The 12,563-nt window shown below is 50.7% G+C and overlaps 1 protein-coding gene across 3 annotated transcripts in view; it reads right to left on the bottom strand.

Moving 5' to 3' along the window:
* Positions 1-821: 821 nt before the first annotated feature.
* The window catches only part of DAGLB (diacylglycerol lipase beta), a 42,461-nt gene continuing 30,719 nt past the window's right edge, over positions 822-12,563 (bottom strand). For all 3 annotated transcript variants that reach the window (XM_033194874.1, XM_033194875.1, XM_033194876.1), the window contains 6 exons: positions 10,039-10,119; positions 9,826-9,953; positions 5,325-5,393; positions 5,170-5,242; positions 1,839-2,086; positions 822-1,749 (listed from right to left, as the gene is read on the bottom strand). In XM_033194874.1, the coding sequence (XP_033050765.1) occupies positions 1,551-1,749; positions 1,839-2,086; positions 5,170-5,242; positions 5,325-5,393; positions 9,826-9,953; positions 10,039-10,119 (798 nt within the window). In that variant the 3' untranslated portion in view covers positions 822-1,550. The remainder of the gene's footprint in view (positions 1,750-1,838; positions 2,087-5,169; positions 5,243-5,324; positions 5,394-9,825; positions 9,954-10,038; positions 10,120-12,563) is intronic.

Genomic DNA, 12,563 nt, shown 5'->3' with positions numbered 1-12,563 from the left:
GCAGTGGCATGATCTCAGCTCACTGCAACCTCCGCCTCCCAGGTTCAAGTGATTCTCCTGCCTCAGTCTCCTGAATAGCTGGGGCTATAGGCGCGCACCACCACTCCTGGCTAATTTTTGTATTTGCAGCAGAGACAGGGTTTCACCAGGTTGACCAGGCTGGTCTCGAACTCCTGACCTCAGGTGATCCGCCCACTGTGTCCTCCCCACAGTGCTGGGATTACAGGCGTGTGCTACCGTACCTGGCCGGAAGTTTTTAAAGGACCCTTTGCAGGCTTTACAAAGCTAGGGTGGCATGGCTGTGACAGCAGAGGCCCCACGGAGGTGTCTTCTGAGGTCAGATTTCCTGGGAGAATCTTCTGGAAGACTTGGGGAGCCAGGAGGGGCAGAGTCTCCTTCCCTCAGCTGTGCTTGTGTCCAGTCCCCACCTTCCACCTCAGAGCAAACGACGGGCCAGGTTTCTTCCCGCTTTCGAGCAAACCTGCTCTTTAGCTGGTCTTGTCTGCCTCACCCCCACTTCACAGCTGCCCAGGGTCTTGTAAGCTGGGGTCAGTTCATGTCTTTCCTTCCTGCCTAAGGTTCTGTACTGCGCGTCATCTGACTGTTGGAGTGTCTTCTCCCATCCTGTGGGTCTGTGCTTTTTGGAGAAGTCTCCCTCCTGTCATTCTGTTGGGCTTCCAGTGGGAGGGGTGAAGTCAATGTTCCTGCAGTCTTCCATCTGAAGCCAGAACCTGAGGTTCAAAAAGAACCTCTACAGCCACCCAGTGTATTAGCGCTACCTGGAAATCCCCAGTAAGAGAGCACGCGACTGTACACACAGGCACTATCGTGACGCGTGCTTTATTGTTTTAACTCCTGAATCCACTGGCTGACCCCAGAGCCAGAAGAGTAGCAAGAATTCTATCAGCAACTCTGGATGCGGACACAATGAAACAACTGGGCGGTGGGAACAGGCGCTGGGGAGCTGTGGCTCGGAGGGGCGGGGCCGGGGGCTCCACTCACTTCCCCGACTGGGTTTCATTTTCATCCCCAACCAGAGCTCAGGGCTGCCCTTGGTGACACCCAGGAGAAAACCCCAGCCCGCACCCTCACAACAGTTCCATTTGCACAGCCAGGAAGCCCAGTTTGAAAAACAAACCACGCCTGTAAACCGAGTTGGATGAAAAGGCTGGCTTGGGGGTAGGAGGCTACGGATCTGTTCACGGTCTTCTGGGTGGGCCCTGGATTCCAGCACTTCTGGAGCAGCCAAGGGATCCATCCGCGGGCCAGGGCTTCCCCACAGTCTGTGGGGAGACCCCACAGAGGCTGTCTCCACGGTCGCTGGGTCTCAGGAGTCCCATCACCTGAGCGTGCTCGCTGCTTCTGCTACAGTGGCCACAATGACTTCCCATAAACTGTTCAGTCATTGAGACCATGGAACGCTGTTCCCATCCGATTTCCGCTGATGGACGTCCGCTGTTTTGGCGTCATGGGAATTCCTCGGATGGTAGGTCAGTTTAAGGACAAAAGCGCGAGTCCATCATTCCCGGGACAGTTTCCCGTAGCCCTGGTCAGGCCACTTCCACCCCGGAGACCCCCTGTGCCGGACAGGAGACGCAGGCCGCCCTGTCGGAAACCAGGCTGTCCAAGGCCCGCATCAGGATGTCTGGCATGTGGTCTGTCAGCATCTTCGGACCTATGAGTATTTTGCTGAATTCCGCTTCGTGTGACCACTTGGCGCTATACTGAGCAGCAGAGCAGCAGCCAAACCTGAAGCAGAAAAGGAGAGACATCAGCCGCCAAGCGGCCCCAGGGCTGACCCCCACGCTCCTCCTGCCTGCCCACCACGCCGCACTCACCGCCCCGAGGCGCCCTCCTCCTGCAGGTGGATGATCCTGCCGGGAGGGTAGAGCGGCGGGTACTTGGGAGAAGAGTCCAGTGGGGAGTCGCTGGAGAAGCTGTAGGCCGGGGACCAGCGCGTCAGTAGGCTCTGCTCCCCCAGAAGAGGCTGTGTCAGCACTTCCTGGTCGCCCCCGTCCAGCTCCGTGGGAAAGTTGGGATTCCCTCCGAACAGTTCATACCACAAACCGTGCAGCAAGATCTTGTACTGAGGGCGAGATCCAAGCAGTAGAATGCTGTCACTCACCCTCTGTCACCCGAGACCTCCCGAAACACCAAGGCGGACCAGACACATGGATCTGCCCGTTGAGCCAGAAACCGCGCTTGGAAGAGTCCACCAAAGACGCACGGCAAGCTGTGCTGGGTGGCAGCCGCCTCGGCTCAGGACCAGCGTCCGTGCCTAGTCACAGATCATGAGTGTGGGCTCTCTCTTGGGCAGTAAAACCATCGCACGCGGAGTAATATTTAAAAACCAAGCCATACAGCCTGTGAGGGATATTTCCCTTAATTATTTTCAGGCAATTCTGCAAATCAGTTTTACCCTTTCCTGAAAGGCATTAGATACTAATTTCTACGGGCTGGAGTGCAATGGCGTGATCTTGGCACCACAATCTCTGCCTCCTGGGTTCAAGCGATTCTCCTACCTCAGCCTCCCGAATGAGTAGCTGGCATTAAAGGCTCCTGCCATCACGCCCGGCTAATTTTTTGTATTTTTAGTAGAGACGGGGTTTCTCCATTTTGGTCAGGCTGGTCTGGAACTCCCGACCTCAGGTGATCTGCCCGCCTTAGCCTCCCAAAGTGCTGGGATTATAGGCATGAGCCACCGGGCCCAGCCTAGATACTTTTTTTTTTTGAGACGGAGTCTCGCTCTGTCCCCCAGGCTGGAGTGCAGTGGCCGGATCTCAGCTCACTGCAAGCTCTGCCTCCCGGGTTTACGCCATTCTCCTGCCTCAGTCTCCCGAGTAGCTGGGACTATAGGCGCCCGCCACCTCGCCCGGCTAGTTTTTTGTATATATATATATATATATATATTTTTTTTTTTTTTTTTTTTTTTTGAGACCAAGTCTTGCTCTGTCGCCTGGGCTGGAGTGCAGTGGCCGGATCTCAGCTCACTGCAAGCTCCGCCTCCCGGGTTTACACCATTCTCCTGCCTCAGCCTCCGGAGTAGCTGGGACTACAGGCGCCCGCCACCTCGCCCGGCTAGATGTTTTTGTATTTTTTAGTAGAGACGGGGTTTCACCGTGTTAGCCAGGATGGTCTCGATCTCCTGACCTCGTGATCCGCCCGTCTCGGCCTCCCAAAGTGCTGGGATTACAGGCTTGAGCCACTGCGCCCGGCGTTTTTTGTATTTTTTAGTAGAGATGGGGTTTCACCGTGTTAGCCAGGATGGTCTCAATCTCCTGACCTCGTGATCCTCCTGACCTCGTGATCCTCCCGTCTCGGCCTCCCAAAGTGCTGGGATTACAGGCTTGAGCCACCGCGCCCGGCCCTAGATACTAATTTCTAAAAATTTTAGGATGGACACAGCAGTGGCTCACACCTGTAATCCCAGCACTTTGGGAGGCCAAGGCAAGTGGATTGCTTCAGCCCAGAAGTTTGCGACCAGCCTGGGCGACATGGTGAGACCCCGTCTCTGCAAAAAATACAAAAATTAGCCAGGTGTAGTGGCGCGTGCTTGTAGTCCCAACTACTCAGGAGGCTGAGGTGGGAGGATCACTTGAACTTGAGAGGCTGCGGTGAGCCGAGATGGCGCCGCTGCACTCCAGCCTGGGTGACAGAGCGAGACCCTGTCTCAAAAAAGAAAAAACTGGGGGAGGTAATTTATAAGGAGAAAAATTTGTGTTTCTTCTTTCTGAACACACCATAAGAAAGGTCAGAAAACAAAGGGGTTAAACAAATAAAAATCATCTCTACCCACACTAAAACCACACGTGGCATATGTATTTTCAAATTTTTGTCAAAATGCATATATCTGTATCTCGTCCCTACCCTCTGCCGCAAGTCTTCTCTCTTAATAATTTTTAATTTTTTCTTTTTCTTTTTCTTTTTACTTTTCAATGGATATCTATCTCTATCGGCAGACCGAAGTTTCTTTTCTTTTTTTTTGGAGAGAGCGCCTCACTGTATCCTACAGGCTGGAGTGCAGTGGTCCAATCTTGGCTCATGCAACCTCCGCCTCCCAGGTTCAAGCGACTCTTCTGCCTCAGCTTCCCAAGTAGCTGGGATTACAGGCACCCACCACCACCCATAGCTCATTTTTGTATTTTTAGTAGAGATGGGGTTTTGCCATGTCAGCCAGGCTAGTCTCAAACTCCTGACTCAGGATCCGCCCGCCTTAGCTTCCCAAAGTGCTGAGATTACAGGTGTGAGCCACCGCACCTGGCTGGCAGACAAAAATTTCTACCACTATGTTAAAAAACCCTTGACATGGACACATATCACCATTTTAATAACTGCATGATATCCACAGTATAGATAAATGTGCCTGTACCTCTTAAGCTCTATTTGGCAGCCTCACTTCCTAAGCTTTCAGACAAAAAGCCAAAAGGCATTAACATACTGTTAAGTCACAAGACAGGACTAAGAAGTTTGTTAGAAAGCAAAATCAAACGGATAGTTCCTCCAGGGTATTTTCTTTTTCTTTCTTTTTTTTTTTTTTTTAGAATAGAGACAGGGTCTTGTGTTGCCCAGGTTGGCCTCAAGGGATCCTCCTGCCTTGGCCTCCCAAGGTGCTGGGATTCCAGGCATGCGCGAGTGGGCCCAGCCCAGATCCTATTTCCTCCCTGTGACATTTCCCGCACTTGCCGTAGCCATTTGTTTTTTTTTTTTTTTTGAGATGGAGTCTCACCCTGTTGCCCAGAGGAGTGCAGTGGTGCAATCTGGGCTCACTGCAAGCTCCGCCTCCTGGGTTCACGCCATTCTCCTGCCTCAGCCGCCCAGTAGCTGGGATTACAGGCGCTCGCCATCACGCCCAGCTAAGTTTTTGTATTTTTAGTAGAGACGGGGTTTCACCGTGTTAGCCAGGATGGTCTCAATCTCCTGACCTCGTGATCCACCCGCCTCGGCCTCCCAAAGTGCTGGGATTACAGGCGTGAGCCACCGCGCCCGGCCCATTTGCTTTCTTAGACATCACAGAGTCCTAGACCAGAATCTGACCAGAGTGTGGAAGGAGCGCTTCTAGAAACAGCATAGAGTGTCCTGCACTGAGGGTGCAATTCCTCCCGGCTCTCCACAGGATCTTAGGGACAGGCCCTGTGTCCTGCAGACCCTCTCAACAAGGCACCCACTTACCTTGGGTTTATTGCAGTGTGCAACCACTCGCAAGATTCTTCTCTTCAGATCTTCCAAGTTGGTCACACTGAGCCTGTTTAGCAAAGAGGCACACTGAGGCTGGGACCCAGCACTCCCTACCCCCCAGCCCCAGGCGCAGCACCAGGCGGGCTTACCTGGGAATCACATCCTTCCCCAGGACGAGCGACACGATGAAGCTCTGAGAATATTCATGCAGAGCTTTGCTGAAATTCCAAACAGGGAGAGGACATTAGCTTTACAACGACACTGCCCACAAGGGCTTCCACAAAAGAAATCAGTGACACTGAGAGGTTAGTTTCCCAGACCTCAGCTATGTTCTCTTCTCTAAAGGGAGGGGAGGGGAAACTTCAGTTACGGTGACTGACTGGCCAGACCCTACTAAAGCCACAATATACGTTCAACAGAGATGCCCCGCGGCTAAAACCGCAAATGGGACACCAAGGTGGACCAGGCGCATGGATCTGTCCTTTGACCCAGAAACCGCACTTGGAAGACTCCATCAAAGATGCACTGGCCAAAATGAAGGGGCAGAGGCAACAGGCGATTGACTGCGGCAGAACCTGCACTGGCAGAGGCTGGGAGCCTGCAGATACCCATCCCCAGAGCTGCCTTCAGCTCACAATGAGTCACACAATAGTGCGTCCCGCACAGCTGGGAGAAGAAGGAGGCTGTGTGTGCCGCTGCGGGGTCATCTCAGGACGTGGTGAAAGTGAACAGCCACCACTAGAGGCAGAAGAGCAGGGAGAAAGTGCAGCCTTTCACCAACAGGAGAGGAACACAGACACGCTTCCCTCCAGCCATGGACATAACGGAAACGCCAGTCAAAATCACCACACACTTGGACCTCTGGGGTGACAGAAAGGACTTCTTTTTTTTTTTTTTTGAGGACTCCCACTCTCTGTCCCCCTTTCCCCCAGGCTGGAATCAGTGGTACGATCTCAGCTCACTGCACCCTCCACCTCCCCGGTTCATGCTGTCCTGCCTCAGCCTCTCGAGTAGCTGGGACTACAGGTGCCCGCCACCATGCCCAGTTAAGTTTTTGTATTTTTAGTAGAGGCGAGGTTTCACCACGTTAGCCAAGATGGTCTCGATCTCCCAACCTTGTGATCCACCTGCTTTGGTCTCCCAAAGTGCTGGGATTACAGGCGTGAGCCACTGTACCTGGCCAGAAAGGACATTTTTGAGGGAACAAGGATGGAAATGAGATTTCTCTGAATGCATCCTGCTTTGTTGAGTTGTCTTTAGAACCTGTTAATGTTTTATTTTACATCATTAGAAAACAAAATGACACAAAATAACAACAAAAGCAATCCCTAAAATAACAAGCTAAATGAAACAAATGAACCTAATAGTGTATTAACCAAACAGAAGAATTATTTCAAGTGACTTAAAAAACCACAGTAATTTGGCTGTTCATCTCTACCAGGAATACATCTTTGCAAGAAAGCAAACTGCACAGACATGGCAAACCCCCGTCATCCTACTGTTAGATGTCATGCTGGTATTACTATTCTGAAAGGGCAATCTGTGTATCTCTACATATACATATATTGTGAGGGACATGTAATAAATGGGTTACTGTTGACAGAAACCAAATTTTTCAGATAAGAAGAAGAAAAGACAGAGTTTCAGTGAAAACAATGTACAACCATTTGGTACAGGTAAAAACCCTGATCGGTTTTTTTTTTTTTTTTTTTTTTTTTGAGACAGAGTCTTGCTCTGTAACCCAGGCTGGAGTACAGTGCCGCAATCTTGGCTCACTGCAACCTCTTCATCCTGGGTTCAGGCAATCCTACTGCCTCAGCCTCCTGAATAGCTGGGACCACAGGCACGTGTCACCACGTCCAGCTAATTTTTGTAAGGAACGGGGTCTTTCTATGTTGCCCAGGCTAGTCTTGATCTCCTGGGCTCAGGTGATCCTCCTGCCTCAGCCTCCCAAAGTGCTGGGATTACAGGTGTGAGCCACCGTGCCCAGCCTCCTGATCTTTAAGTATCACTACACACTATGATTACATTTTCTCTTTGGTGTAATAAAAGCCTTTCCTACCTCTTTCCAATAAAAAGGCCTGGGAATTATGACCAGCCCTGTGGTCATGAGAACCACCAGTGCCCAGATTTCAGTTCAGAAATACCATTTCCCACTAAAAGGAACCAATATTCCTTGGAGAAATGGTTGATTCCAGATATGGACAACAGGGGAAAAAAAAAATTGCTCATTTCAAGCCCAAAACTTGAGAATACTTTGTTGTACCAGAAAGCAAGAAAATGAGACCAGGCACAGCGGCGCAATACCTTTAATCCCAGCACTGTGGGAGGCTGAGGCAGGAGGATCACTTGAGCCCCGGAGCTCAAAACTAGCTTGGACAACATAGCAAGACCCTGTTCCTTACAAAAATTAGCTGGACGTGGTGGTGTACGCCTGTGGTCCCAGCTACTTGGGAGGCTGAGGCCTGAAGATCATCTAAGCACAGGAGGCAGAGGCTACAGTGAGCCAGGACTGTGCCCCTGCACTCCAGCCTGGGAGACAGAGCGAGACAGACACTGTGTCAATAAAAAAAAAAAAAAAAAGACACCAAGAAAACAGACGACTGAAGTTTAAGTTTTAAAAAAATTATTGTCTGCCTCTGTAGACTGCTAGGTAACAATTCATTATTCTGAACACTGCTCTATCGAGGGAAAGATTTAAGCATTTATACATTCTCCCGTTTTTTCCTGTGTGAACTATACGTCAAAGAAACCACACACGCAAAGAAAAGCTCTTTTTGTTCTTTACGTACTTACTTTTTAATCATCCCAAAGGGCCGGTATTACAGGCATGAGCCACCACGCCTGGCCTTTATTTCATTTCAATGAAATAAAGTGGTATAATTTTCCTTTATAATCACGGTAAAAGGTTACACAGAACAGTCAGTATGCTGAATCAGCAAAAAAATGTACTTTTTCAGCCTGGTGTGGTGGCTCACACCTGTAATCCCACCACTTTGGGAGGCTGAGGTGGGTGGATCACAAGGTCAGGAGATCGAGATCATCCTGGCTAACACGGTGAAACCCTGTCTCTACTAAAAAATACAAAAAATTAGCCGGGCATGGTGGTGGGCGCCTGTAGTCCCAGCTACTCGGGGGGCTGAGGCAGGAGAATGACATGAACCTGGGAGGCGGAGATTGCAGTGAGCCGAGATTGCACCACTGCACTCCAGCCTGGGCAACAGAGCAAGACTCCATCTCAAAAAATAAAAATAAAATAAAAGGCCTGGCGCAGTGACTCAAGCCTGTAATCCCAGCACTTTGGGAGGCCGAGACAGGCGGATCACGAGGTCAGGAGATTGAGACCATCCTGGCTAACACGGTGAAACCCCGTCTCTACTAAAAAAATACAAAAAACTAGCCAGGCAAGGTGTCGGGCGCCTGTAGTCCCAGCTACTCGGGAGGCTGAGGCAGGAGAATGGCGTAAACCCGGGAAGCGGAGCTTGCGGTGAGCTGAGATCCGGCCACTGCACTCCAGCCTGGGCGACAGAGCAAGACTCCGCCTCAAAAAAATAAATAAAATAAAATAAAAAAGAGTACTTTTCAAACTCATAAAAATGTCTTTAAACATGTCCACTGTGCATGTGTTACCGCCCACAGCATATGCCCCCTGAGAAGGACTGCTCAGCACACTGGGCTCTGGATGACCCACCAGGCGCATGGATGTCAGCAGCCGCCCTCTGCCAGGGCTGTGAGAATGGGGGAGGCTGTGCATGCTTATGGGGAGAGAGGGTAGGAGAAGTTCCTACAACCTTCTGCTCAGTTTCGCTGTCAACCTAAAACTGCTCTAAAAAATAAACTCTGTTTGAAAAAAGACTCTCAAAATGAAATCATTTAGGAAATTAAAGGTATGGTCAGACAGGTCTAAGAAAGGCTACGCAGACCTTCTTCTGTGAAACAGTGCTTCAAAACAAACCTCAGCTGGGTGCAGTGGCTTACGCCTGTAATCCCTGCACTTTGGGAGGCCGAGGCAGGCGGATCACTTGAGGTCAGGGGTTCGAGACCAGCCTGGCCAACATGGCGAAACCCCGCCACTACTGAAAATACAGAAATTAGCCGGGTGTCATGGCAAGCAAGTGTAATCCCAGCTACTCAGAAGGCTGAGGCAGGAGACTCACTTGAACTCGGGAGGTGGAGCTTGCAGTGAGCCAGGCTCGTGCCACTGACTCCAGCCTGGGAGACGGCGAGACTCAGTCTCAAAAAACAAAACAAAACAAAAACCACATATCTCTCTTGTGGGTGAAAAATTGTAATTAGGTGACGAATAAAAGATGAGTCTTGGCCGGGCGCAGTGGCTCACACCTGCAATCCCAGCACTTTGAGAGGCCAAGGCGGTGGAACACGAGGTCAGGGGTTAGAGACCAGCCTGACCAACATGGTGAAACCCCATCTCTACTAAAAATACAAAAATTAGCCAGCATGGTGGCGTGCACCGGTAGTCCCAGCTACTCGGGAGGCTGAGGCAGAAGAACGGCTTGAACCTGGGAGGTGGATCATGCCACTGAGAGCGAGACTCCGTCTCAGGAAAAAAGAAAAAAAAAAAAAAAAAAAGAGTCTTGACCACATGACATGTAAGTAGCAAGCTATTAGAGCAGGAAAACAAAGGCTCACCTCCACAGCCCCCGAGGCGGGGAGAAGGCGTAGCACCTGACCTGCGGGTAGGCGGCTCTGAGCATGGTGGCCAGCAGGGCGGCCGCCCCACCCCCGAGGCTGTGGCCTACGATGACCAGCCGGTACTCCTAGAAGACAGACAGCAGAATGAGGTGAAGGGTGAAAACAACAGCTCCAGAGAGGACAAGGAAAGAAAGTTAACTAAGATCTCACGGGAGCAACGCTGAAGGCTTGGCTCAAAATCCCGTCGTTGATGAGTCGTCGGTAAACGTATCTGGCAGCTTGAGAAATACCCTAAAAACACAGACAAAGAAGGTAGTTAATCCTCAGACAAGGCAGGCCCAGAGAAGACTCGAGATGGGAGGACGCTGTGCACTGACGTGTGAGTCTCTCCCGGGATCTGAGATCACAGGCTCAGCAGCCACATCCATCGTGCATGGCTGTGCTCCTGGCCCCTTGCACAGAGCCTGACATGAAGCACGGTGCTTCACGCCTGTAATCCCAGCACTTTGGGAGGCCAAGGCAGGAGGATCACTTGAGCCCAGAAGTTCAAGACCAGCTTGGGCAACATAGTCTCTACTAAAATAAAAATACAAGACCAGCCTGGATCCTGTCTTTACTCAAAAAAAAAAATAAATAAAATAACCAGGCTTGGTGGCGAGCGCCTATAGTCCAGCTCCTCGGGAGGCTGAGGTGGGAGGATCGCTTGAGCACAGAAAGTTCAGGCTGCCGTGAGTCACGACTGCACCCCTGGGCAGCAGAGTGAGACCCTGTCCCACCCCCAAAAAACCCAAAAACAACGAAACATCTTTCCACAGATACATTTCTGTGGCTTTGTCTGTAGCTACACCGTTTTGTGCTGTGTGAACATATCACAATTCACTTCAGCCAAGTTCCTATGGCTGGTCAGATTTAGACTTTTTAAATGACATTTAAACATAAAGTTCTAGAGCTGGGCTCACACCTGCAATCCTAGCTATTTGGGAGGCTGAGGCAGGAGGATAACTTGAGCCCATGAGGTTGAGACCAGCCTGGGCAATGTAGCAAGACCCCATTTCTCTAAAACAACAAAATTCATAAAGTTCTGAATCAAAGAAGCTGATAAGCATCCACTGTTCCTGCAAAGGTAAAACTGAGTGAGTTTTGGGGCAGTTAGGTTTGGCTTTAACTTAAAAAAATAAATAAAATTTTATTTATTTATGAATGAATGAATGATAGAGTCTTGCTCTGTCGCCCAGGCTGGAGTGCAGTGGTGCGATCTCCACTCATTGCAACCTCTGGCTCTCAGGTTCAAGCGATGCTCCTGCCTCAGCCTCCTGAGTAACTGGGATTACAGGTGCATGCCACCACATCCAGCTAATTTTTGTATTTTTAGTAGAGACAGGGTTTCACCATATTGGCCAGGCTAGTCTCGAACTCCTGACCTCATGATCCGCCCACCTCAGCCTCCCAAAGTGGTGGGATTACAGGCGTGAGCCACCGTGCCCAGCAAAAGTTTAAAATTTTCTAACATATATATATCTGTCCTCTGAAATAGGCTTCTTGAAAATTAAGCAGTTGGCTGGATGTGGTGGCTCATGCTTGTAATCCCAACACTTTGGGAGGCTGAGGCAGGAAGATCACTTGAGCCCAGGAGTTCAAGGTTACAGTGAACTATGATTGCACCACTGCACTCCAGCCTGGGTGGCACAGTGAGACTGTTTCTGAAAAAAATCATCATAAAAATAATAAAAGAAAAAAATAAAGCCATTCCCTACATGCAGTTAAGCCCTCAAAAGATTTTTAAAAAAGAAAAGCAGTGCCAGGGAGACGGCCCCGTCAATCAAAAATATCTTCAAAATGCTTCCTCCCCGTGCTCCTGTGCTGGGCCCGGAGAAAAGCGGGCCTGGCCCCATCCCATGAAGCTTCTATCCTAACAGGATGGGGTGGAGGAAATCCCACAGAAGATGGGAGACTGTTTTTCATCATCTCTAATGCAACTACAAGTTTCTTTTTTTTCTTTTTTTTTTTTTTTTGAGGCGGAGTCTCGCTCTGTCGCCCGGACTGGAGTGCAGTGGCCGGATCTCAGCTCACTGCAAGCTCCGCCTCCCAGGTTTACGCCATTCTCCTGCCTCAGCCTCCCGAGTAGCTGGGACTACAGGCGCCCGCCACCTCGCCCGGCTAGTTTTTTGTATTTTTAGTAGAGACGGGGTTTCACCGTGTTAGCCAGGATGGTCTCGATCTCCTGACCTCGTGATCCGCCCGTCTTGGCCTCCCAAAGTGCTGGGATTACAGGCTTGAGCCACCGCGCCCGGCCTCAGTTTCTTTTTTTTTCAAAACGGAGTCTTGCTCTGTCGCCCAGGCTGGAGTGCAGTGGCGCCATCTCGGCTCACTGCAAGCTCCGCCTCCCGGGTTCAGGCTATTCTCCCAGCCAGTAGCTGGGATTACAGGCGCCCACCACCATGCCCGGCTGATTATTTGTATTTTTAGTAGAGACGGGGTTTCACCATGTTAGCCAGGATGGTCTCGATCTCCTGACCTCATGGTCTGCCCGCCTCGGCCTCCCAAAGTGCTGGGATTACAGGCTTGAGCCACCACGCCTGGCCCTGACGGCACTTCTTTTTTTTTTTTTTTTTTTTTTTGAGGCGGAGTCTCGCTCTGTCGCCGGGACTGGAGTGCAGTGGCCGGATCTCAGCTCACTGCAAGCTCCGCCTCCCGGGTTTACGCCATTCTCCTGCCTCAGCCTCCCGAGTAGCTGG

Source organism: Trachypithecus francoisi, unplaced genomic scaffold (genome assembly GCF_009764315.1).
Source record: "Trachypithecus francoisi isolate TF-2019V2 unplaced genomic scaffold, Tfra_2.0 Lachesis_group4, whole genome shotgun sequence".
NCBI classification, from domain to species: domain Eukaryota; kingdom Metazoa; phylum Chordata; class Mammalia; order Primates; family Cercopithecidae; genus Trachypithecus; species Trachypithecus francoisi.
This window is presented reverse-complemented; position numbering and strand designations above follow the sequence as displayed.